The 24,834-nt window shown below is 46.2% G+C and overlaps 6 protein-coding genes across 7 annotated transcripts; 3 read left to right on the forward strand and 3 right to left on the reverse strand.

The window, feature by feature from the left end:
* The first annotated feature begins 6,784 nt into the window (after window positions 1–6,784).
* LOC120956360 (ankyrin repeat domain-containing protein 13D) lies at window positions 6,785–12,247 on the forward strand. Of its 2 annotated transcripts, none has more exons than XM_049609295.1 (5): window positions 6,785–7,234; window positions 7,628–7,760; window positions 7,831–8,928; window positions 9,007–9,352; window positions 9,783–10,897. In XM_049609295.1, exons 1-5 carry the CDS (start codon window positions 7,136–7,138, stop codon window positions 9,895–9,897), a joined length of 1,791 nt encoding a protein of 596 aa, XP_049465252.1. In that variant the 5' UTR covers window positions 6,785–7,135; the 3' UTR covers window positions 9,898–10,897. The 2 variants fall into 2 exon arrangements, with proteins under 2 accessions (XP_049465252.1, XP_040233697.1); XM_040377763.2 differs by lacking the exon at window positions 9,783–10,897 and adding an exon at window positions 10,946–12,247 and having other exon boundaries at window positions 6,786–7,234.
* On the reverse strand, window positions 12,216–15,085 carry LOC120956361 (uncharacterized). The gene is made up of 3 exons (XM_040377765.2): window positions 14,645–15,085; window positions 14,444–14,516; window positions 12,216–14,339 (listed from the first exon to the last, which is right to left on the reverse strand). Exons 1-3 carry the CDS (start codon window positions 14,684–14,686, stop codon window positions 13,171–13,173), a joined length of 1,284 nt encoding a protein of 427 aa, XP_040233699.2. The 5' UTR covers window positions 14,687–15,085; the 3' UTR covers window positions 12,216–13,170.
* A 529-nt stretch (window positions 15,086–15,614) lies between these two features.
* On the forward strand, window positions 15,615–16,150 carry LOC120955134 (uncharacterized). The gene is made up of 2 exons (XM_040375668.2): window positions 15,615–15,814; window positions 15,917–16,150. The coding sequence occupies exons 1-2, from the start codon at window positions 15,777–15,779 to the stop codon at window positions 16,068–16,070; spliced, it is 192 nt and encodes a 63-aa protein (XP_040231602.1). The 5' UTR covers window positions 15,615–15,776; the 3' UTR covers window positions 16,071–16,150.
* A 50-nt stretch (window positions 16,151–16,200) lies between these two features.
* LOC120955133 (mitochondrial import inner membrane translocase subunit Tim10) lies at window positions 16,201–16,912 on the forward strand. Its single transcript, XM_040375667.2, has 2 exons — window positions 16,201–16,351; window positions 16,435–16,912. Exons 1-2 carry the CDS (start codon window positions 16,201–16,203, stop codon window positions 16,560–16,562), a joined length of 279 nt encoding a protein of 92 aa, XP_040231601.1. The 3' UTR covers window positions 16,563–16,912.
* Window positions 16,913–16,978: 66 nt separating this feature from the next.
* Window positions 16,979–20,288, reverse strand: LOC120955129 (nuclear exosome regulator NRDE2). Its single transcript, XM_040375662.2, has 2 exons — window positions 20,064–20,288; window positions 16,979–19,986 (listed from the first exon to the last, which is right to left on the reverse strand). Exons 1-2 carry the CDS (start codon window positions 20,113–20,115, stop codon window positions 17,015–17,017), a joined length of 3,024 nt encoding a protein of 1,007 aa, XP_040231596.2. The 5' UTR covers window positions 20,116–20,288; the 3' UTR covers window positions 16,979–17,014.
* Window positions 20,289–21,339: 1,051 nt separating this feature from the next.
* LOC120955130 (7-methylguanosine phosphate-specific 5'-nucleotidase) lies at window positions 21,340–24,342 on the reverse strand. Its single transcript, XM_040375663.2, has 4 exons — window positions 23,206–24,342; window positions 22,275–22,467; window positions 21,939–22,172; window positions 21,340–21,873 (listed from the first exon to the last, which is right to left on the reverse strand). Exons 1-4 carry the CDS (start codon window positions 23,568–23,570, stop codon window positions 21,757–21,759), a joined length of 909 nt encoding a protein of 302 aa, XP_040231597.1. The 5' UTR covers window positions 23,571–24,342; the 3' UTR covers window positions 21,340–21,756.
* Between the last annotated feature and the right edge of the window lie 492 nt (window positions 24,343–24,834).

Genomic DNA, 24,834 nt, shown 5'->3' on the forward strand with positions numbered 1-24,834 from the left:
AGTGATGTAGAGAAAACTCAGTAAGCACAGTGAAAACACGTTCGTTTAGATATGTATCGCGTCTTCTCAACTCCGTTGGAAGGCGGAAGTTACTCAGAATGTATCTGCCCCACGAACAACCTGCTTCATCATTTGTAATGAGTTTCGTTGCTGCTCGTATTTACTCTTTCCGTAGCACACGTCCCAACATACACAGGCGCGCTTCAACACTCCTCGTTTACTATCCAGCAAATGTACCGCAAAAATGTAAGTGTGTACGTGTTTTCCCCCCTGTCATTAGTAGTACGGCTGTTACACTTACCCACGAGTTGTCTTTAAACTGCGCCATGTTGGAATGGCCGGCTTACAGGTGATTCGCTGTTCGGCTACTACGCTTCTTGTGTTCACATTCGACGGAAACAGTTGTTACCTGGTGTGTTTGGAGCGTTTTTTTTTTCTAAACGGTTCAATGATCGTCAAAACATTGTCAGTGTACACTGTGTGGACTATCAGCCCCCTTGCGCCCTTGGTAATTGATCAATTGACACTCGTCACACTGGTCACTAGTTGTAAGCGTTTGAAACTCGCACACCCGAACACACAGACACAATGCTTACACACGGTGCTATTTAATGGCAGAAGCTTTTTTGCCCTTTTAACTACTCCACACCACGTTTCACTAAACAAGGGACCGGGGATAACCAATAGACTATGTACACACACCAAGTAAGCTTATTCACAAAAAACAGCACTATTTCAAAAAAGCCCTTGCACTAATGCACCGATTGAAAGCAAACTTGCGTGAGAAAGTGTACCATTTCATACTCTCAAGCAAAGGCAAACTAACAGCATCACTTTTGGGGAATGGAACACCGGCCTCAATGGAAAACCGTCGGAAGAAATCTTGGAGTAGAAAGCAGTTGACACTTTTTATTTTCGGGCAAGAAAGATGACAGAAGTGGACCACTTTTGATTTGCTGACAGTTATGGGCTGTCACACGCGCGATATCTTCCAATCGCAGTATGCTTTGCCTAGTTTTTGGGTCTGGGCTGCACGATGGTACTTTTCACACTGAAAGTGGGCTAGAAAATTTAATTTTCCTTTCAAGCACTAGCACACCATTTTCCATCTCCGTACGGTCTAGCTTTTCCTTTTACTTTTCGTCTAGCGAGGTACCATCAGATGCTCACGATCGATTAACACAGCCGCAAGGCTTGCACTCTCGAAGTGCACTCTTTCGATTTTCTGGGCGAAGCAGCTTAGCTCATTTCTTTTTCGGATATTTGATGCACTCAAACTATCACACACACATACAAAATAGATGGACGTGAAGTAAAAGTAACAAAGTAAAACCTTCATGTACACACTAGCAAGCACATCTGTTGCACCTTTATACCGCTGCCACACACTCTTCTAGGACGCACGTGTTAATTCGCTGACTCGCTTTGCTTTAGCTTTTTTGAGGTCGACACTGCGAATTTGACTAAAACCCATCAAATGACAGCGTGACGCGCAGGGGATTTTCTCCAATTTCGCTTTCGCACGAGGGTTTTTGCTTTTATTTCCACTATGTTGGTCTGCAATTAAACACGATGAACTTGTACGTTTTATTGTTGCTGTTTTGTTTGCACTCAGTAAAATGAGACGAACGGAAAGCGAATGCAGCAACCGTTCACATACAATGCTTCCTTTGATCGAACGATGGATGCCGCTGCCGAAGCACTCTTTTCAACACACACGAAAAAAGTGGACAGATTTTCATCAGCAACCGATTAGCAGATTATTCGTCCCGTGACGATGAACAACATGATTTTGTGTCATTTTTCGTATTGGAACGCCACCACGCAAGCAATCTGGTTCTTTTTACTCGCACTGCGCGTGTGTGTTTGTGTCACTATCCACACGCGGTTTCAATTTTCGTTTTTGTTTGCTCCCGCCGAGCTGTTCTACATTTTCCACTCGGCGCCCCCTTCTCGGCGCAAACGCGGCGCTGTTTTGTGCGCAACGTGACGCGCTCTAACGAACTGACGACAAACAACTCTAGCTGGAAGCTGCGTCTTTGGGGGGTTCTTGATTTATAAGCGATGGGTTTTTTTCACTTTGCGATATTTCTAGCTCCTACTGGAAGCCGTACAAATGCTCGATCACACGTCACTGACCCACAAAGCTTCAAACACTATCGCCGCGAATGGTTCGCTCCGTCTTGTAGCTTGGTTTTGGTACTGTATCGCGTGTTAACGCTCGCGGATTAAATGCCGATTTGCCGATGCCGACCAAAACAACGGTTCGTTTGAACGCAATGGACCGCGCCGTTGAACAGCAAGCACCCTGCGAAAGCAACGGTTGGAAAGACTATGAAACAACCCTCGGACGATACCGGGCCCCGAGAGACGGGCTCCATGAAATCGCTCGCGACTTGCTTCAGTGGTGGTGGGGTACGTTTGAAAAAAAATGGCGGGTAAACCTAAAAGAACCGTACCTGTACTTGGTTTGTTGGAATTATGATGATACGATTTTCCATAATTATAAATAGTTCTCTGAACTTCCTTATAACTTTTTCAAGATTTTTCAAGTTTAAATATTTATTGTTAACCTTCCTGTCGTAGATCCATTGCCAGACTGATTTGTTTCTTTTCGACACCTTTCCCTAGAACCTGTTCCTATGTATACTTGATCGTTTTCTTCAAACATTCTACTCAACCCATGTACCAGGCCTTCTTTTTTATAATTGTCAAATCTTAATTAATTTATTGTAATCATTTTTAAACAACCCGTTAATCATACTCTCGTTCTCTAGAAAGATCTCATTCGATCATTCTTGAGCTGGGAGCCGCTATGCATAGATTGATTTTAAATAATGCAATTCTCGCCTACATGAGCAAGTAACAAAGATAGAGTACCAATTATGTACTCTTCTGGAATCAATTTGCACCAATTTTTGTATTTTTCACAATATATCCAGATAATTTTAACTCAAAATTTGTTGCTCATAATGCAAGAATATGCTTTACTGCGTTGGGTAATTTTAAAACATTTAAATTTATTCCTTATGCTAAAAACGTGTTAAGATGGAAGTTCGTTATAAGAGGGTAATAAATAAAATGAAATAGATCTTTTCTGGGAGTGAATGTAACTCATTTCTAACAAGATAGTTCTATGATGTCTTGTAATATGACCGCAAAAAGAATCGGTGAAAAATAATAATGATTTCGAACAAAGAATTGTCGTATCTTATCTTGTGTATATCAAACTCAAACATTGGACAAAGATACCTAGAGGCCCTGCACCTTTACGATCCACCTGTAGGCTAGTACGCATCAACCACTCTCTTTGTGCCAAGCTCAGCGAAAATAGAGATACACTCATGGAGAGCAAACATCTCTCTCGTTTGAACGTTTGAGAGAATATGGCTCATGTTGGCAACGGTTTGTCAATAAATGTTCCCTGCCACACTAATCCATTCATAAAGATGTTCATTTACAAAAAAAAATGAAATAAAACAGCCAGCCAGTGAAATTATGTTTTACACAGGTTTTATTTTATGGTTTATTCTGTTTGTTTGCTGATTTAACCTAAGGTCATCAAGTAACTTAAAATAGAAAATTTGAAGCTTGGATTTTTTCAGAATTGCTTAAAGATTGTGTGATAAGATAATTTAAATAAAATATCGACAAAGGTTTCAGAATACATTACAAACCTAATTGCGCATCTACTGTAAATGTAAAATAGACTTAACCTCCTCGTTTCTCTCCTACAACGAGGCTAAACTCCTTCGCATAAGCAAATGCCCACGAACTGCCCACTAGACAGCCGGTTTATCGATTTCAACTTGCAAATTAATTCACCAACAAAGAAATGCGAAATGTGTTCGAAGAAACTTCTTGTAGGATCATCGATGCGTGGACACGCACCAACAACAGACAGAAGAAAAAAAGGGTTAACAGTTTTACAACAATCTGCTCACGTCCCCGCGTCGGCGATAGTTCCGCTACCGATGGCCTGATAGAGAAAGCTGTGCGATCGAGAAAGGTTCTGCAAGAAAGAGTGTGCCAATTGTTTCGAACACGTGTTCCGATGCCTCGATCGATTGCTGTTGGCTAGCGTGTTAACATTACGCGTTGCTGGTCGATTATCCTAAAAAGCTCTATAAAGATGGGCAGGTGAAAGGGGTAGAAAACAATTTAACTTTCAATTAAACCCCACCGCATCGTCTGTGATTTAGACGTTTAGAAAATAAAACTGAAGCTGAGACGAAAGAAATAATAAAAAAAACAACCGCATGAACAGCAAATGGAAAACGAAAGCAAATGAAACACACTGAACCCGTTTCTAGATTGATCAGCGCAACAATCGCGTCTCGCTTTTATCAGCTCCGCGAAGTGGTAGAGATAGTGTGCCCGAAAACTCGGCACCTAAATTGAATGATTGAAATTTGAATCTCAACGGTTCGCTGTCGGTATGTTTGTTTTAGGCTCTATTCCGGCCAATACGCATACACTCAACACACGACGCTAAACCGTGCTAAAGCCGGACAGCGGTTGACGATTTGTGCGGGTCGATTATAGGAAAACGAATGTGTGTTCGTTCTAGGATAATGCGAAAGGGAGTGGACAACCATTCCACGCATGGCATATTAATTAGAGTAAATAATATCCAAAGCCACAGTTGTATGGTGTGTGTTCGGGTGGATAGGCCATAGCAAAATGAACGAATTTTTTTTGTTGCTTATTTGGCGAAGCTTGGTACCACAAATGGGTTTAGCCATGAGTGTCTTATAAATTACCCGTAGTAGGACAGTCATTCTTACGGATAATTTACTTACTTACTTACTTACTTACTTACTTACTTACTTACTTACTTACTTACTTACCTACTTACTTACTTACTTACTTACTTACTTACTTACTTACTTACTTACTTACTTACTTACTGATTGAACTTCGATAGCATGCAAGCTCTTCAATAGTTCACGGTCTCGCGCCTTTGACTACCAGTCCGTTATCCCTACCTTAATGACGGACGCCTCTACGCAATCTTGCCACCTCAGTTTGGGCCTACCACGCCTCCTCTGTCCTTGTGGACGGCCTAAACAAACTTTACGCATTGGGTCGTCCGTTCCCATGCGTACCGGTACTATATAGGTACGACAGGTTCTTTGAGGTGAACTGATTTTTCAGGCTGTGGAAAGCCAACATCCTTGCGCGCAGCTCAGTTATCATGGTCTTGTCGTTTCTGACCTTTGACCCAAGATAGGTGAATTGTGGGACGACTTCAAAAGTGCGTTCATCTATCTGTACGTCACGCCTACGTAGAGTCTGATTATTTATTGTTAGGGCCGCTGACGTTGCCACCATCAGTTTGGTCTTTGCCTCGTTTATCTGCAATCCGAGGTTCTCTGCCGCTTACTTGATCGCTTGGTAGGCTTCTGCTACATAGTAGAGTAGCAGACCAATGATATTTATATTATCAGCATATGCCAGGATCTGGGTTGACTTAGAAGATCAAATTAAATTAGAGCAGTAAAATGAACGTAGGTGGAGGGAAAATATGTGTCAGATAACAGTCGCATTGATAGAATTTTTTCGATCGAAAAATCGTGCTGAGATCGATTGAAACGAATCATTAACGTTTTGGTTTATCAATTGATTTTTAGTCTGCTAACGGTTTTTATTCAAATGGAAACTCCTTTATCTTTTTAACTACTCATAGAATAATTCTGAAAAAAATATGATAGACGTGAAATATACAGTTTTCAAAATTCTTAGAGCCATTTTGCTGTGAAAATTTAGTTGAGTACTTAAAAAAATGAAGTACAGTCAGAATTCATTAGTTGAACGCTTTTTAGTTGGCATGCTTTTTAGTTGAACGCTCGACAGCTGGCTCATAGTTAGATTAAAAAGCATGCGTTTGTATGGGAAAACAGGTTTTTGAAAATTTCAAAAAATTCTCGGCATGCTGGGAAAATTTTCAGAATATTTTTGTATGGCAAATCGTGCCAACTAAAAAGCACATATTCAACAAGGGAATAGAAGTTCAACCAGTGAGTTCAGACTGTAATGTTTTTTTTTTTTTTCAAGCATAAACCATTCAACTTTCAAAACGATGGTGAGCTGAACCAATATATGCACATCTATAAAAACTAAATTATTTTATTAAATTTCCATAGCAATATTGCATCGATATTGGAATACGCATTCAAAAGTTATAAGTCTCCAAAGTCGCTGGCTACCCGGGTAGCCCGGTTGCCTGGGATGTGACGCCAGGACTACACACAGCATAACACGGAGCGCAACATAACAACTGACAGCTGCCAAACGCTTCAGAAAACGCTTTATTGCTGGTATCATATTTTGAACATCCTTAGTAGGCCGCTCATTGCTCGTAGAAAAACTACCAGCCTACTGCGATGACCGAAAGTTAATGAAACGCTTTACCTCCTTTCCCAAGCATTTTGGGAAGCGTTTGGCAGCTGTCAGTTGTTATGTTGCGCTCCGTGTTATGCTCTGTGGAGTCCTGGCGTGATGTATTTTTGGTTGCCAGTAACAGGGTTGAACACTTCTTTGTTATTTGTGTTTATACTAATACGTTATTCTAATAAATCACCCATTAGATATCCCAATATTTTCCTATGTATATCTCTTTCTTTTTATTTTAGTTCTTGACTTGACTGAAACCAGAAACGGCGCCTTCGACTGACATGCAGCTCACACGCTTCCTTGAAGCTGCCGTACAGCTGCCCAACAGCGACCTGCGCATGACAGCAAACGCAAAGCAACCAGCTGTCATCATTGACGGCTCGAATTCGGTACTTGGGTATTCGCTGCACAGAGAAGAGAAAAAAAAACTTTCCTCGGACGCAAAAATCTATCCTGTTTTCCATAATTATTCTTTCCTCACTTCCCGGTCACTAGCAACGGCACTGCAGCGGAGCAACAGTGCAATCGTCTGTCCCAATCTTCCACCAACCGAAAATCAATCGGCAAGGCAAAGCTTCCAGTTACCGTGATACAACATCGACAATCTCCGTCGCCAGTGCTTCCAGTGGTTTTGTTATTGTGGCCACTGTGGCGTACGCTGCACCGTATTTGATGCATTTGGCTGCCGAGATTTGCTAGAGTCGAGTGCTGAGTGATAGTGCGACGGTCCGGTCCGAAAATGATAACCATCGATAAGATCAAGGAAAACTTTCCCATCCATTGGCACGTGTGGAATAATGATTATCAGGAGCTGCAGCAAGCCATCGGCGAGAAAACGGTAAGAACGGAAACAACGGAAAGCAAGTGCTCCTCTTCCGGGACGAATGTGGGTTGGATAGCGCCCCCCTCTCCCACAGGATGCCCTCAGTAGAAGGAATACGTTGGCACGAAAAAAAGTGATTAATCTAATTAGTGTCCTCGCGGTCGCGGTCTAATTCGATTAGACCGGTAACAACAATGGGCAGCCGTTTTGTGTGCGAAAACAAATAATCACGCCATGGTGAGGAGGGGGGGTTGACGAGGCAACAAAATTAATGAATCATTCAACTGATTTCCCCCGAGACACACATTGATCGGTGTGGAAATGTTTCTTTTTTCGCATTTTTTCCCTCTCCCCTCTGACGATGATATTTTCTCATTTTTCACCCTCACCCCCTCACCGCCGTTTTAGCATGACCTGGAAAAGCTGGATCCACGGGGTCGAACACCGCTAATGCTGGCGGTAAAACTGTGTCACCTGGAATGCGTCAAAGCGCTGCTGGCCGCTAAATGTAACGCCAACGTCGAATGTGACGGATGGTCAGGTATGTTGCGCGCGCCCCGACCAAACTCTGCTTTATGCTCACTCACACGCCTTTGCTTTGCTCCTCCCAGTCGTACAGGAAGCCGTCTGCTCCGGTGATCCGAACATTCTGACCGCCATCCTGGAGGTGCGTGATCTGCAACGGCACATCAAGCGCGTCTCGCACGTGCCCCAGCTGCTGCAGCACCTGCAGGACACGCCCGACTTTTACATCGAGATGAAGTGGGAGTTCACCAGCTGGGTGCCACTAATGTCGCGCGTCTGCCCGAGCGACACGTACAAGGTGTTCAAGCGGGGCTCGAATGTGCGCATCGACACGACGCTGCTCGGCTTCGACAACAACACCTGGCAGCGGGGCAACCGGAGCTACATCTACAAGGGCCAATCGAAGACGGCGAGCATGATCGAGATCGATCACGACACGGGCGAGGTGTCGGTCGAGCACATGCGCAACATCGAGGACGAAAACATCGACGGCATCCGGCCGAGCCGGGAGGCGGTGAACCTGCGCCTGCAGGCCCCGGTCATCTGCAACCACATCGACATGGACAAGATCAGCTTCGAGCGGAACAAGTCCGGCTTCTGGGGATGGCGTAGCGAGAAGGTCGAATCGATCAACGGGTACGAGTGCAAGGTGTACGGGGCGAGCAACGTGAAGTTTATCACGCGCACCCGCAACGAACACTTGGGCAGTGAGCAGGCGAGGGTGAAAAACTCCCGCACCCCGCTGCAGCACTTCCTCGGCATGACGGAGGAAGACTACGACCATGCGGCGGTGGCCGGTTCGAGTACAAGTGCGCTTAGGGGAGGAGAGCAGCCGCCGCCGCCCAGTGCCCCGTCGTCGCCGTGTAACAATGGTTCGGAGGATCGCACGCCGGATGGAGCGGAGGGCGAGTGCAGTGGCACCGCGCAGGAGGCGGCACCGTCGGCCGAAGAGTACTTCTCCGACGTGGACCTGAACGGGCGAGACGTCGGTAAACCAAAGCGAATCACTGCCAAAGAGCAAATGTTTAAGGCCAACATCTGGCTGAGCGAAGAGTTCCCGATCAAGCTGCAGGAGCAGGTGCTGCCGATACTGGACCTCATGTCCACGATGGCCAGCCCGCACGTGTCGAAGCTGAAGGACTTTATCACGATGCAGCTGCCGTCCGGATTTCCCGTTAAAATTGGTACGATTTCCGTATGATGCATAATAATGCCGGGTCCGTTCAATCATACTAATCGGATGTCTTCACTTTTGTTTTTAGAAATTCCACTCTTCCACGTGCTGAATGCGGTCGTCACGTTTGGGAACGTTTTTGCGATCGAAAACCCGGTCCCGCACGTCAGCCATATCCGCGAGAGCGACGAGCGGGTGACGTGCGTGATCGACGACGCGTGCTTCGAAGCGCCGAGCGGGTACGGTGTCCGGCGGGGCATCGCCGATTTCCGGCAGCAGCTCACGTTCGAGGACGAGGACGAGCTGATGCAGTTCGCCATCCAGCAGAGCCTGGTCGATTCGGGCAGCGAGAACGACAAGGTGGACATCTGGGAGGCACTCAAAGCGCCGAGACCACTGACGCCGCTGTACTACGAGGACGAGCAGCTGCAAAGGTATGGAAAGGGTGTTGCCGGGAGTGGTAACTATGGCGTTTTGGGGAGAAAATTGTTTAAAATGTTTGGTCCTGTACACCCGTTCGATTACTTTCACTGTATAGATTTAGGAGATCTGTTCAACCTACCAGTTTGATTCTATTCCTTTTTCTAATCGTTTTGTGTTTTTCGATCCTCACTCAAAACCTCCTTCCCTTTTTTAACTCAAAACTAAATTCCCGGATTTTTAATACTCTCTCTCTCTCCGTTTCTATTCTTTTCTCTTTTTCTATTTTTTTTACCAATCTAAAAACGCACACATGTTTCGTTTTCACTAAAATCCCTGTTGTGTCCATTTTTTTCTAAATGCTTTTGTACAAAATCATGCTTTCGCGAACCTTCATGTAATTGTCGACTGTCGTGTCCGTTTTCCCGCATCACATCCCCGTAGTTCCTCTGGTCGAGCGACCTCGCCCGAGACGAAAAAATCGGGAAACTCACTGGGTGGCATGCTGCCCACTTCCATCGCTAGAAGTCCGCTAAAGAAATTGTTTTCCAAAAGTTAATCAGCTTTCGCTATATGCGCTTTTTCAATGTGTGTTTTTGTGTGCGTGTGCGTCACTGCTTAAAAGTACTTTTTTATCAAAGCAAATTTTTGTGTAAGCTTTTGTGTAGTGACCAACGAATGGAGGGCACACAAAACACACATTCCCCTGTGTCTGATTTATCAAACCATCCCACCAGAAAATAGTTTAACAATTTAGTGTCAAATTTGATTTCGAATTCCACAGTTCTAAATTGCTGTTCGCCTGGCATACACGTTGCAAATAGAAACGACATGTTCCTATGGTCAACTGACAAGAATCTCCGTGCACAGACTCCTCCTCCCCCACCTTCATGTGTACTGATGGCTGTGTGCGTTTGCATACATGTAGTTGTGCGTAGGCCGCCACATCGCCATAGTAACAATTTCGCATATTTTGTCCACGTTGCCTAACGTATATTTTTACGTGTATGTACCATGTGTTGTACTGCTCCCTTGGTCGCCATCGACTATTCTCTGTTGCGCCCGTGTAGGAGAGAGGATGAGTCAGGCCGCTGCTGCTGCAAACAGAGTACGAACAGAAGTTTCTAATGTAATGAACAAATTATTTATTATGTGTCTTGTTAGTCAGGCACAATTATGTAGCGCATCTAATCAAGCATTTAAGTAAACTTATTTATTCTACCCGGTAACACATTTCATTTGTTGTAAGGCTGTGTTGTTTACGATAACGCTTTTGTGTTTACTTATGCATATTTTATGTTTTAAGGCGTTACACTCAAATTACATTTCGTTGATGAATATGTTTCGCTTCGTGTACTGAATTCGCCTCGCAGTGTAGGAAATGTGTATTTGCTCTAACCCCCTCCCTTCACAAACACTGTCCGCCGTAGATGCTGGTACACTCTCCACCTTCCCTTCCTATTGACTACTCTGCATCTCCCCAAATATGTGAGTCGACTTCGCTGCTGTAAAAAAACCCAAAATCCCCCCAAAAAAAAACCGTATTGCTAGTAAAACAACAAAAAACCCACACCATGGTTCGCTTCTCTATGTTGTGTAATTCACAGAGCTTTGCAAGAATCACTGATAACCGGATTTCAAAGCAGTAGCGCAGCGACCGCCACCACCACCGCCGCCGCCGCCGCCGCCTCTACGCTCCCTCCCGCCCTAGCCCTCGACCATCCTGGCGGTCCAGCGGATGCCTCGCCGGACGAACCCGACTCCGTGCCCGACTATCTCGACCCGAACCTGGAGCTGGCAATCAAGCTGAGCCAGGAAGAGGAAACGCGCCGCGAAGAGGAACGTCGGCGGGAGGAAGAAATGTTGGCGGAAGTGTTGCGGCTCAGCTTGCAGGACAAATAGGGACACTACGGCCGCGGCACAGCGATTGCGATGACGTTGGTGAAGGTGTGGAAAAAAATAGATGCTTCCGTACGAAGATGATCGAATGCGATCGATCAACTGTGAACGAAACGACGGATGACATTGAAATGGCGTCCTATGCAGACACGGACCCCTGCGTGCATCTTCCAACGTGCAGAAACCTCATCCCCATCCCTTACGAGGTGCTAAGCGAAGAAGGGCGTATTAGCGTGGAATTTAGACCCGGTGCGTATTATTTAATTCGAGTTAACCACAACGTTTACGCTGCCATAGCAGAACGAACACAAATGCGCCAAAGGGTGCACCATCCTATCAAAGCCAAGCGCTCACGCACGAAAGGGAAAGTACAACGGAGTGTGTGGAGTGTGGGTCGCGTGCGTCAGTTGTCCCGAACCGATCCCACTTTAAATCAATTGGTACGCTGCTCCCTTCCTACCTAGTGCGTAACGCGGTCCTTTATGATAACCACTCTTAACGTCCCGTAGCTTCTTATTTATTAGTACCGTGACATCAAGTGATGCGCTAGAGCAATAATGCAAACGCAAATCTTTACGCCCATTCCCATTATTCGGGTTCGAAAAGAAAAACCCTCTTCCGCTCCCGCGCAAACAAAACAAAAACTTACCCCACACAACAATCGTCTAGAGAGGAGGAGAGAAAAGAATGAAAAAGAGAGGAAAAAACAGTGGAAAAGTAGGTATGTTTCCTACATAGTATATGTATATGTACGTACGTATGAACTACGCGCTCATACAGGTACAACAAACCAATTGATGCGTGCGCCAAAGCTGATTCTTGCGGATGATTTTTTTTTCGTTTTGTTTCTGTTTTTCGATAGCTATTAATTAATGTACACTATACCTACTACCTGAAAGGCGTAAGTAAGTAAGAGCCAGGATAAAGCAAAAACCCTAAAGTGAAATACAAAACTATTTTATACTAATCGCTTCATAATCACAGTCAATAAATTTTATCTATTTATACTATTTTGTTTAGTATGTTTAGGTGATTTTTTGTTCTCACTCCCGGAACTACTACTTTGACTAAAGCACGTGACGTTATTATACAAAAATAACACCCCCCCTCCCCTGATTTACTATTTTCGTTAATACTTCTGGTACAAATCTACTTCCCCGAAGAAGACAAAAAACCGTCTAAATCGCGTTAACGCCTACCCTCTTTCTTTCTTTGACTATCAAATTGGTGTTCCGGAAACACGTGTTTCTTGGTTGTTGTTTTTTTTTTTTGTTACCGTTTTCTTTAATTTACGCTTTAATACAATCTTATTTCACAGTTACTGCGCTAACATGTTATGCTTTTCTTCTAAAGGCAAACAAAATTGAGTGCAGAAAGCCCAATTTAAAAAAAAAAAAGACGAAAAAACCGAACCAAACCTCATACACACGCAACACGCGGCGTGTACGCGTTCTTCCGTTCGTTTGTACGACCATCCGGATCATCCGGTGTGACGCGAGGCTTCTGGCCCCGTTTCAACAGTTTCCGGTTTAGTGTGTGTGTGTGTTTTGTTTTAAGTTTTGTTATTACTTCTCTCCGTTTTGCTTGACAGGCTTTACATGAAACCTATTGAATGTTTGGTAAAACTTATCCCTCCCTCTCTCATCCTTTCCGAGGTGCTTGCCTTCAGGGAAAGTGGGCAGGCATGACGCATAACACCATTGCTTGATTTTTGAACACACACATGCACACACACACACACACAATTGGTACTATTTACACTCATCACATCATAGCAATAGTTGCGTTGGGCTGTTTGGGTTTATGCGACAATTAGCTTTAGGGACAAACGCTAGCGAGGAAGGCCGGTACGCAAAACCACTAATAAATGCTGCAACTGTAACGCATCTCTCGCTTCCATTCTCCACCGCGTATGCCGGCTTCCGACGGTAAATTAAATGTCGTCATAATCCTCGTCCATCCCCGGAATGGTGGACGAGAGGGCGGAGAAGAGTGGTGGTGCCGTCAGTGCCGATGCCACCGGACTTTGGACGGCTGCTGAGTTGGCGGCCAGGGTTGCGGTGCTGGTCGTGGGTGATGCATACTGTTTGCTGCCTCCTGCCCCTCCTGCTCCTGTTTCCGTCAGTTTTTTCGGTGTCCGACTACCACCACCACCTCCATCTGCACTGGACAGTGCGGTAGTGCCGCCGGTTGCTAGGCTGCTGAGATCGATTTTGATCGTAGGCTGCAGGGAGGAGGAGGAGGATGACGACGGCACCGGGACGGGCCCGGTCGATCGGCTCCCGTGCGGGGAGGCGGACGTGGCCGGTAGTCTTAGGTTCGAGTAGTCCAGTTTTATCACCGGTTCGAGGGACGGTGCCGACGGGGCGGCTGCGGCGAGTCGTTCAAAATTGTACGTAATCTGTGGCGTTATGGCACCGGATGATGGTTGGTGGGTCGAGACGGGTTTGGAGACCGGGCTGGACACGGTGGTGGCGTTACCGGCCGGTAGATTTGGTAATATATCGATCTTGAAGGGCAGCGGAGTGATTGGTGCACCACCGGCCGGTGCCGAGTTGAGCCGGTTCAGTTTCGGCGGCGGTGGACTCTCCGTCCCCTCGAGCGGTATCTCTTTGTAGAAGTTCAAGCTGCCACCCTGACTGAGGCCCCGTTTGCCGTGTGACGGCTGACTGTTGTGGTGGTGGTGTTGTGGCAGCAGAGAGATGGATGCCGTAGCCGGTGTGTACGACTCGGAGCGCTGGAGCGACGTCGGATGTACCATCTCGTACGGCAGGTGGTGGTGATGACCCGCGATGAGGGATGCCGAAGCCGATGCGGTTGCCGCCGCCGCACCACCATTCGAGTAGGACGCGGAGGATGATGAGGTAGAGGTCGAGGCCGGCGAGGTGCCTTCATTCCCGTAGCCCGCTTCCGACCCGGACAGCTCCTCGTTGATGCCCATGTCGGGGATGTTTTTGACGAGGTCACGCAAAAAATCGAACCGACTCTCCGATATGATGCACTGCTTCATGTGAGATGGGGAGAGCGTCTTGGCATTCCGGGCGTTGGTGATTTTGAGCGTTTTCGTTAGCAGCGATTCGACGAACAGCTCCAATGTCCTAGGTACTCTGGCGGAGAAAGCAAGGTGCGAGTTAAGGAAAACTGAGAGCAAAAATTGGTCAACACAACGGTAAAGAAAATAAGAAAGCATTTGTTGAAAAGGATATAGATTATGACGGGCACTGCCTGGGCCACCTTTCCAACCTCCTCGTCCGTTTGCATTATCTTTTTGATGCGACCCTACAAAGAAGAGAGGGAGTGTGAAAACAACACACATTAGCATAACATACACACAGAGCCACACACACAAACGGGAGCAATCAAAGCAAACACCGGCGACGGATGCCCCCATATACTGCGCCACTTACCGCCGGAAAGCGTGCATTGTACTTTTTCTTTTTCGAAGGCATCGCTCGATGACAAAGTTAATAGTCACTCCACGGCACTTCCTACGCCGCAAACTGCAAGCCAGCGAACCCACACACCAGGCTCGAAAAGGCTTATCTCCGGTGCGTCTTGTGGGGCTTTTGGGTTTATCAATTTTCCGCCGATTCCTTGCTACCTTCGCAAGAACGCAGACCAGAAGTTTGCGGTCTTTCCTCCCCTGCCGTACGGACGATGATGTAACTGCCCGGTTCAATCCGTGCCGATCGAAGCGTCTGGTGTTCTGCTGTTCTGCGTGGAAAGGTAAAACCAAAACAAAACACTCCGATTTCGATGTGAGCGCTTTAAAATTTTTGGCGTTCTTCGAGGCACACACACAATCTTTGCAAGAAGCAAAATGTTGTCCAAAAATATCAGTTTGACAGGCGGCGTAGATGTCACCTGCGATGACAGTTTTCAATGCAGGACACAGGGTGGCGATAAAAAAGAGAAGTTCAGCAAGGAGTAGAAAAGCTCTAATTTTGTAAAACCTTTTTTTTTAATTTGCTTTTATACAAACTGTCAAAACCATCCGATATATTGAATAATTTGGGATTTCCAGAATGCATGCTACTTTTGCATGCTTGCTATATGCTAACATATTTATGCTGGATAATTTTCTATTTTTGGGAGTATGGTCGATCCGATTCCGGACTCGTTCGGACTCGCTTGAATTCTTCCGGACTCGTAGACTCCGCACGAGTCCAAGTTGATTGGGAACTCAGAGTTGGAATGTAGAGAAAGTTCAAAAACAAATTCTATGCACAAAATGTGCAAAATTACGTTGTAGAATGTTAACATCAGGTCTTTTTCTTAATATTATTTAATTTTTTCTATAAACTACGTAATTAAATTCATTCAAACTGTCACTTAAAATGTCCGTCGTTTTGTGTTTACAAATTCCCACACAACTGTCACTGCGCAATCTAGAAGCAAAACCGTGTGCTCCACCGCCGTACAGTGTTTCGTAAGAACCTTCCCTCGCGTACCGGGTTCAAATTCAGCGCAGAAAGTGAAACAATTCCAACACGTTTGTTGATGTAGCGAACATTTCCTTTTTTTCCATTGCATACGATTATGCGCCTCGGACATTTGGGAAAAATCGGAATCGGCTGGTAAGAGAAAGAAACATTCCCGAGGTACACCATTTCACCCAGATTTCATTCACTAACATCATGTCCTTCCCATCGTGTGCGTTCCCCGTTTTCTTTTTCCAGGGGCATCATCAGTGTGCTAGGCATTGGAGCGTTCGTCGCATCGAAAAATTCGGTCGACAAGAATCGCTACGAGAATATGAAAATTCGCGAACGAATGCGCCAATCGAACGTGGGTCAATACGAAGTCAAGGAAGCGCGACGGTTCGACGCATAAGGGAAACAACCGAAACACCCAGGAGCCTACCCCGCTTGAAAGAGGCAGCAAACGCAATATCAATCGACAATTTTGGATAACTTGTGGTTAGTTGTGAAAGCAAGAAGCAAACACCTCAACCGGCCACACCATGAGCATGCCCCAGCTGGACGCGGCCCAGCAGGCCAAACTGCAGCTGATGCAGGAGATGGAAATCGAAATGATGTCGGATCTGTACAGCCGCATGACACAGGCTTGCCACAAAAAGTGTATCCCACCAAAGTATGCCGACTCGGAGCTGGGTAAGTAACTTGAGGGGGTCGCGAACAACGGACACAGGAAGACTATACGCGGCTAACGCATCGATTATTTCACAACTTCACAGGAAAGGGAGAATCGGTGTGCATTGACCGGTGTGTGGCAAAGTACCTGGAGGTGCACGAACGCATCGGCAAGAAGCTGACGGCAATGTCAGCGCAGGACGAGGATCTGAAAAAGAAGATGGGTGTGTAGAAAGGGTGAGCTCGAAGGCAAAGGCACTGTTAGAGTTAAATCCGTACCCGCATGGTAGCCACCACGTGTGTTGATTCGTTTTTTTTACTTTTTATTCATTCATTACTTACTCAATGGTAAACAATATTGGTAGCAGCAGTTCAGGGAGGGTTGGGAACCGCGTATGTTAGTTTTCAGTTGATCATTTGATGCGCATTTCGTCGTCAGCCCATTTTGACTTGTATTCATCTATTCGGGTTGCTCGTCCGATGCCACACAGTTGCAGCGTAGATTACATTACATATGCTCGAAATCGATAGACTCGCGAGAATAGATGAATAAAGCAATGGATTGACAGAGAGAAAAAGAAACGGACTCGTGTGTTGGACTCTCCTTCAGCAGTTCAAAACAATAAGAAGAATGGCAAGACTAATATATAAGTAGGATATACATCACCGAAAACCATTTTATTGTTATCCTTCACGCAGTATAGCCAACTCTTCCGGGATCGCGTGCACCCGGAGCTGCTTTTCCATCATCAAATCAAGCAGCTGGGACAGTTCCTGCGGTGCGCAGGACGCCCCATCGAGGTAGAGCGCCTTATTCCACGGGCACGCTTCCAGTGCCACGTACAGCGTTCTCCGGCACTGCTCCAGCACACTGTATCCGGGTGGCGCGTTCGGTTGATCGAACAGTTCCCGCAGGTACAGCCGCCAGAGCAGTGCATTGCGATACAGTACGGCCGCACTGTCCGTGCTGGTTGATTTCAGCGCACCGCCGAGTAGGTTGAGGATACGTTGCTTGTAAGGCGATGCTTCCGTGGCAATGAAGTCGTCCAGCGTTTCGGCCGTGCACGCCTCACGATACCGAGCAGCAATGACCAGCAGCAGTACGGCTTGCGGGGTGAGATGTTTCCCCAGTACGCCACGCAACCGCAACCAAGGAAGATTGTCGTTAAACACCACCAGCCGCAGTGCGTATAGATTGGCAGGGAATTCGTTCAGCGTACGATCGACGAGATCAAGCAAGCTGCGCAAACCTTCGGCTGGCGGTGGCTGCTGGGCCTGCTTTCTGCTATGTCGTGCGATTTCGAACAGCTGTAGGTAGATCTCGAACAGCTGCTCACGCAGTAGCCTTTGCCTTGCGTTCGTGGGATCGTTGAAGAGGTAAAGGAACGTTTCCAGTTGCTTGGTCGCTTCCGATAGATTCGATCTTATGAGTGCCAGATACGTCACGTACGCTTTGATCGACGTTATCAAGGGATGGACTAAAAAATGTTGCTCCGTGTGAGAGTTTAGCTCCGTGTCGGGTTGGGATTCAGCACGGACGGCACGGTTAACACGATCGCTGAATTTCTGCAAAGCGGAAAGCTTGGTCGTATCTGGTACAGTAGGCGTGGTGGCCGTCGCTTCGAACGTCAGCTCGTGTCTTTTAAGCGCTAGATTTGTCAGTGTCTGAATGGCTTCATCTTTCTGTCCTTCCAGCAGTAGCAGCTCCACCACAGTCAGCACAAGATGGAAAAGATCGTTATCATCCTCTTGCGTATCATCGTCACCGGACGGTGGTGCGGCTTGTTCGGATGAACAGAATACCTGCACGGAGGTGGAAAAAATCTTCCTGCACGCTACACTAAGCCCTGTCATTTCGTACTCGAGCAATCCATATTCCGCGTACACGGGCAGGCTGTTCTGGTTCGTGCTGTGGGTGTGCTTTAGCAAGTGCTTTACCCTGGCACGGACCGCTTTTGCTTGCGCTTCCTCGAGGATCGGCTTCCTCCCCGCGGACAATGCTTTTTCCTCGCAGACCAGTATGCGTTCGAGCTGTAGATAGAGAGTGAGCAACACGGCACTTTCTGTCCCGGTGAAGTGATCAATCGCTAGAGCAAGCGATTTTCGCACCAGCTCAAGGTACGATTCGTGCGCAATATTTGCCCTTATATACGATGGCGCTACGCTGAGCTGTTTGATGAAAGCGTAAAGCGAACCGTCCAGCGTACGGTCCCGAAACACGTCCAGAAAGATGGGTAGCAGCTGTTCCGGGTAGTCCATTTCATACGCTTCCACCTCCCGGTCGTACTGTCGGCGGAAAGGGAATTTCATTAACTTTAACGCCGTCAGTGTTAGCTCGAACGCACGCGTCTTGTTGATGAGCGGATACACGAAACCGACCACATCGTCCGTCAGCACCATTCGCTGGGGATCGCTGGCCAGTCGACCACCCTCGAACGGTAAGTAATGGAAAGCCGTACGCAGTTGCTCCACCCGCAACCATATCTCGTTCATTGGGAGGCCCGATTTTAAAATCAACTCCTCGTACTCGATCAGCTGCTGGAAGTGTTCGGGCGAGGCAAACGTACCGTCCGTCCCGTACCGTCCACTCACGTTCATGCTCAGCGCGTGCTGCACCATGCCGAACATAAGCTCACACAGGCCCGCCTGACGACAGAAAGTGGCACAGTTCCGGAACAGCTGCAGCATCGTTTCGTCGCTCCGCCGGGCCATAAACAGGGAGCGGGTACTCTTCTCGTACAGCTTCAGCACATCCGGCACGATGCACTGGGCCATCGCGCACTGCTTGTTGCGTATTAGCGAACGCCAGAGCGTCACGTTCGTTTCGTCTTTCGTGATGGCGCGTCGTATCAGGTTCAGCACCTCGTCGGTCGGGTGGACCTGCACGATCGCTTCCAGGTAGAGCTGCAGAAGCTTCTCATCGTACGGAAACTGGCGACGGGCTCGTTCGATCAGCGAAAGCTCCCGCTTGTGGTTCTGGTAGCTGTCGAAGTGGATCGGATGATCCTGGCGGTAGCGCACCAGTTCGATCCACTTGTCCACCGTTTCCTCCGCCCGTATCGACCGTTCCAGCTCTGCCTCGCGGGCAAATATTTCCTCCTGTGCCTCCTTACCTGTATGAGCTTTGCCCTCTCGCTCTTTCGCTTTCACCGTCCTGTAGTATCGTTTGTATCGTTCCCGACCGGAACCCTTGCCATTGAAACGAACGCCTAGAGGGTTGAGGGTAACCAAACGATAACGGGGACAGGCCGGACGGTGCAGCTTCTCCACTGTCAGGTAAATTTTGAGCGGATTTACATCGGTGTAGTAGTCGACTTCGGAAACGCGGACCGCAGAAGGTGCCGGAATTGCTACAGCAGTGCATTTTTGCTTTTCTGTCTCACTTTCCGGCGAGGAGGAGGAGGAGGAGCCGTGACGTCGCTTGGAGTGTTTTTTCTTGCGTTTCTTTTTGTGTTTACTTCGGTGGCGCTTGGAAGGTTTGCTATCCTTTGCCGTGTCTGGCCGGCATTCCTCATCGGCAATGTCGGACTGATTATCGTCCGGCGTTTTCGGTGCGGAGTCTTCCGTTTCCGTTTCATCATTCGTTTGCTTTGTGCCAAACGGAATGAAGCTTTGATTTGTTAGCCAGGCTAGTTCCGAAGGTGCGCTTGCCGTTGCTGTTTATTGGAAGAGAAAATGTATGGTAGTTAGGGGCGAGTTTAATAACAAATGGCGGGATGTTTAAATAACTTACGTTCACTTTTAGCCACAAGGGGTTCAGTGTTGTAGGCCGGGAATAACGACATCGCAAGGTAAAGTATCGCTACACGAATATTTTTCACAAAAATGTGATGAACCGCGATTTATGCCCTTTCGTGCATTGTTTACAAACAATTGTTCTGCTCAGCTTCCACGGCTTCGGATTATTCGTGTGTCAGATGTTTTTGACAGTTTGCGTGTTTAAATTCAACGACCAAAAACAGTGGCGCTCAACGCACACGATTCGTCAACGGATTCGCATTCGAATAAAACAAAATTTTCCGAAATTCATAATTAAAAATTATAATGGAGTTCTGCGACTAAAATATGTTACAAAATAAGCAGTGATGAAAGCACAATAATAACTCACAATTAAAGCCACAAAGACCTGCTTGGGTTTAGCTACTGTTGAACTGACAAACCGCATGGAAAACGGTGATTTGGATCAATGAGATCGAAGAACTCTTTGGATTAAAAAAATTGATTTGAGAAGTCCATAGAGAAGCTAAAGTTTGAATGTAGTGCTACAAATCTTACATTAAAAACAAGTGTTAAAATGTCTCAAGGAGTTGCTTTTGAAAATCGTCTGCTGCATGGCGATAAACCACCATCGGTAAAGCCAGTCGTGTATCATTTCCCATCCGTACCTAGCTGCCTATAGCAAATCTGGACAATCCGATTACGTTGTGATTCCTTTGGCAAGGACGCTTAGAGGAAGACATTTCTGAAAGCATCACTTCTACGTCCCACCAAAATGATGCTGAAAACTGAGAAGAATTCGCTTAGGAAGCTTTACGTAAGTTTTCCTATAATTTACTATATTGCTATTGGCGTGCAATTGGCTATCAGTGATAAATTGGTCTTTTCCACATGAGCATAGTCTCTGTTGGGTACGGAGGGCACGGTCTCTTCGAGTATATTGAATTCCAAGGGGAGCATGTTGTTAACGCTTGCATTTGAATACTTTTTAGCGGGACAATCCTAGAAAGTAGGTCTCCAGCTTACCTTTTAAACCGTTTGTATGAGTCTTCAAAATCACTCGCTTAACATCCTGTCTATCATAACGAACAACATGCGTTTTTATTGTTTTTGTTGATGGTATCCTGTGAATTCTAATTATTGAATAACATCCGATGTTGATTTGAAAGGGTCACCTGCGGTTATTCATTATTCCCGCTCCTTCCAGTGAGTAAAGTGGTATTAATTCTCAAATAGTATGACCATGATAATCCATCATAGTATCCTCACCCCAGCAGATACAAAACACAGCGTTAGTCCAGAATTTATATTTTCCTTTAACTTCACATTTACTTCGAACGAATCTTCTGACCTAGCGTGAAACGCTTACAAAATGCTCAGAAATGTGTCATGATGTATGAAAAAAAAAAAAACATTACAAGACGGAACCAAATCAACAAAACTTCCTATCGAAAATCGATCACAAACACTGGAACAAAAACGCAACAAACTCACGTTGTTTGTCCTCGCGCTGAAAACGTTGAGATACATTTCCGGCAGTAAAGTAGTAACGCACAGTATAATTAAGTCAACCGAGGCCGGATGGTGCGCCAGTCGCCAGGCCAGCGACGATGGCTTTGTGATGGATGGCCACACGCTCCGAAAGCCGTTCGAAACGATGCGCGACCATTGAATGCAAGGTGCTATTGCTCGGGGCAATAGCTGCTAGCTCACTCGTGCGATTGCTTCTTCACCATGTCCACAATCGCCCGCGGGATGTCCATCGTTTGATCGTCCACCAGCACGATGTCGAACGCGTCCATGTACCGAGGTAGATTCAGTTCCGGCTGTCGAAAGGCGAACAAAATAGTGTCAAACTAACTGTTCAAAGTCACGCTCGCGCAACACTTACATGATCGAACAGAAATCCTATCTTCAGGATGTGGGAAGAGGATGGCACACCACTCGCCATCCCGGCGTCTCCGAGCGAATCTCCCATCACTATGACGTGGTCGCGCGAGTGTACAATGTCGTAGTACTCGGTACCGTCAAGGACGGTTTCGTTTTTGTTGAACGTGTGAATCATTGGATTCTGCAGACCGTTTAGCATGCCATTTTCGCTGAATTGCAGGAAATTAGACACTAGCTGTAAAATGGACGAGGGCGGGAAATTAGATACATGCAACCCACCAGCAACGTTCCATTGTTGTCATTTGTCGGTAGGCCATTCTGCTTGCTATTTGCTTACCTTTACATTTGGGTACATGACGTTGGCGTGCTTCAACACGGACGATACGCAGTTGCCCAGACCGGCCGAAAACACGAGACAGGGAACGTTCAGCTCGTGCAGCTCCTTGAACATGTCGTGCGTGCCATCGCGCAGCCCATCCTTGTACCGTTTTGCTACCTCGTCGATGTCTTCCTGGGGTAGCTTGAAGCCTCTAAAATAGGAGTAAGAAGACAGTGAATATTTTCATTTAAATTGCATGTGCTATTCAAAAATTTAAATTCGTTTTTTTTTAAAGTTAAATTTGATTGAGCTTTTATTTTTGTTGATGATGTTCAACATATTGATATGGCATTAACGACTAATCTATAAATTGGATCATATTAATAATTTATATGTTAGTAAAATATGCCAAATATAAATAATCCCGTACAAAATTAACAAAACATTCATCTCCGATTACTCGCTTGTCTTTTAGGTAGGGAAATAGGACCAAAACAAAACTAAAAATTTAAATTGGCAAAATGAATGTCATCTTCACCATTGTGAGAACTAGTTTTGACACATTAAAAAAAAACACATAAAATTTGCTAATATTGAGCAATATCAATGATGCTAAATGAAAACACCTTTACACATATTGCTATAGCAACGACAACAACTGTGTTAGATTTCACCGACCACGTTATCAACGATCGGACAAAGAAGCCTGTGTCAACCTTTGCGTAGTATAATCGATAGCGCGCCCAATGCCTCCAATCTTCGGAGCATAGCCTAAACAACATTCATTGTGTGATTGATGCTGTACAGATAACCGGGGCGCGTCTGATATGATAAGCAACAAATTGTACATCACAGCATTGTGTCATTTACAGGACGCACAAGGGGGTTATGTGCTAAAATGTTAGGAATGAAAAAAAAAACAACAAACATCTTGCATCTAAATGCTTACCGCAGCAGATCGCCCGTTTTGGCCCACCATTCAATCATGTAGACCACCTTCTCCTCGTGCGCCATGTGCGGGTCGATTTCGATCGGCCGGTACTTGTGGTAGAGGTTGCGCTGCTCCAGTATCACATCCTGCGGGATGGATTTGCACTCGTTGAACATGCCGAAGCTCGTCAGCACCTTCTCGCCGTTCGCGAGCCGCTGCTTGGTGATTGTGTAATCGAAATCGGTCACCACCTGCAGCTTCTCCCTGCCGCCCGCCACTAGCTCGTTCAGCATCAGCTCGACGCGGGCCGGATCGCGGATCTTGACGTGGTCCCGCTGGAGGGCGGCCACCTCGCTCAGCTGAAACTTTCGCTGTCCCACCATAATCGTGCGTCGTAGGACCACTTGCCACAGCGTAATTTTACTGACTGGCGTGCGTCCGTCGGCACGCACCAAAACCCGAAACGCGACGACGACGACAGCGACAACTACCCGAAAGAGTGTGTGTGTATTTTTTTTTCTTCCTTCCCTTTTTCGTCTCGGGTTGCTTTGCTGGTGCACTGTTGTTATGACCGACCACTAGATTCAAACGAAGGCCCGGGGTTAGACGCGGAAGGGTGTCGGACCTTTAATGTTTGTTGCCTTTGCCGAAAACCGCACGCGAACGAAAATACGAAAAAATGCTATTTATACGCCTGGTCCCACTGACTACGGTACTACGGGGACACGCTGTTGTTGTGTTGTGTCAACCTCACCGCTTCCTTCCGTTGCTTCGCCTTTCCCGGTCTCCCTAGTTACTTGTTGCACTTTTCACGCACGCCGCCCGTGTGTGGGAAGGCCAATGTACGACGCTCTCGCTGATTGTTTAGGCAACGCACACGACAAAGTGTGTGTCGAAAACACCATGGATAAACAAACACGCTCTGCGTACACAATAATGCCAAGCTGTTTGTCGCGGTGGAACGGTGCGTTTTCGCTAGAGAGGCGACGCTTTGTGCTTCACGAAGATAAAATACACTATTCTTCGGTTTGGTTGGAGATAGAGAGGAATCTTGAATGCGAATAATTGCAAGGATATCGGTTTTCACGCGTCGAGTTGCACTTTCTGCAGAAATTTGCACACGGCCGTACGAGGAAAACAAAGATGTAAACAAGTAAACATACTCACAGCTGTCAAGCGCCAGTTCAAAACGGTTGCTTGGGAACCGTTTGAGCCCTAGGTGGATACTGGGAAGCCTTGCGGTCATATGTAAGATTTATTTTTGTTTTCATCAGTTAGGTTTTTTTTTTATTTAATTTAAATGATATTATAATGCTGTTATAATTTTAAACAAAAAAAACATATGAGTCCAAATCTTATATAAAATACTAATTTCGCTCATTTTTTCTTTAAATATAAATTGACCTTGTTTGTGCTCATAGTCATATCCTTGTACGAATGTGATCTAAAATTGCTAAATATTTACCTGATCAGGCCCATTGCACTTGCTGAACACAGTTTAATTTTTTCATAAAATTCAAATTAAAAGTTGAAGCTTTTAGCACTTGATTAGACAATTAAAAGCTTTTGTGACATCTTCTACGTGTTTCTTTTTCTTTCTGTTCCTTCCCATCATGTTCCCCAATGTAGATTATAAAAGATGTGTTT

Source organism: Anopheles coluzzii, chromosome 3 (assembly GCF_943734685.1).
Source record: "Anopheles coluzzii chromosome 3, AcolN3, whole genome shotgun sequence".
NCBI lineage: Eukaryota > Metazoa > Arthropoda > Insecta > Diptera > Culicidae > Anopheles > Anopheles coluzzii.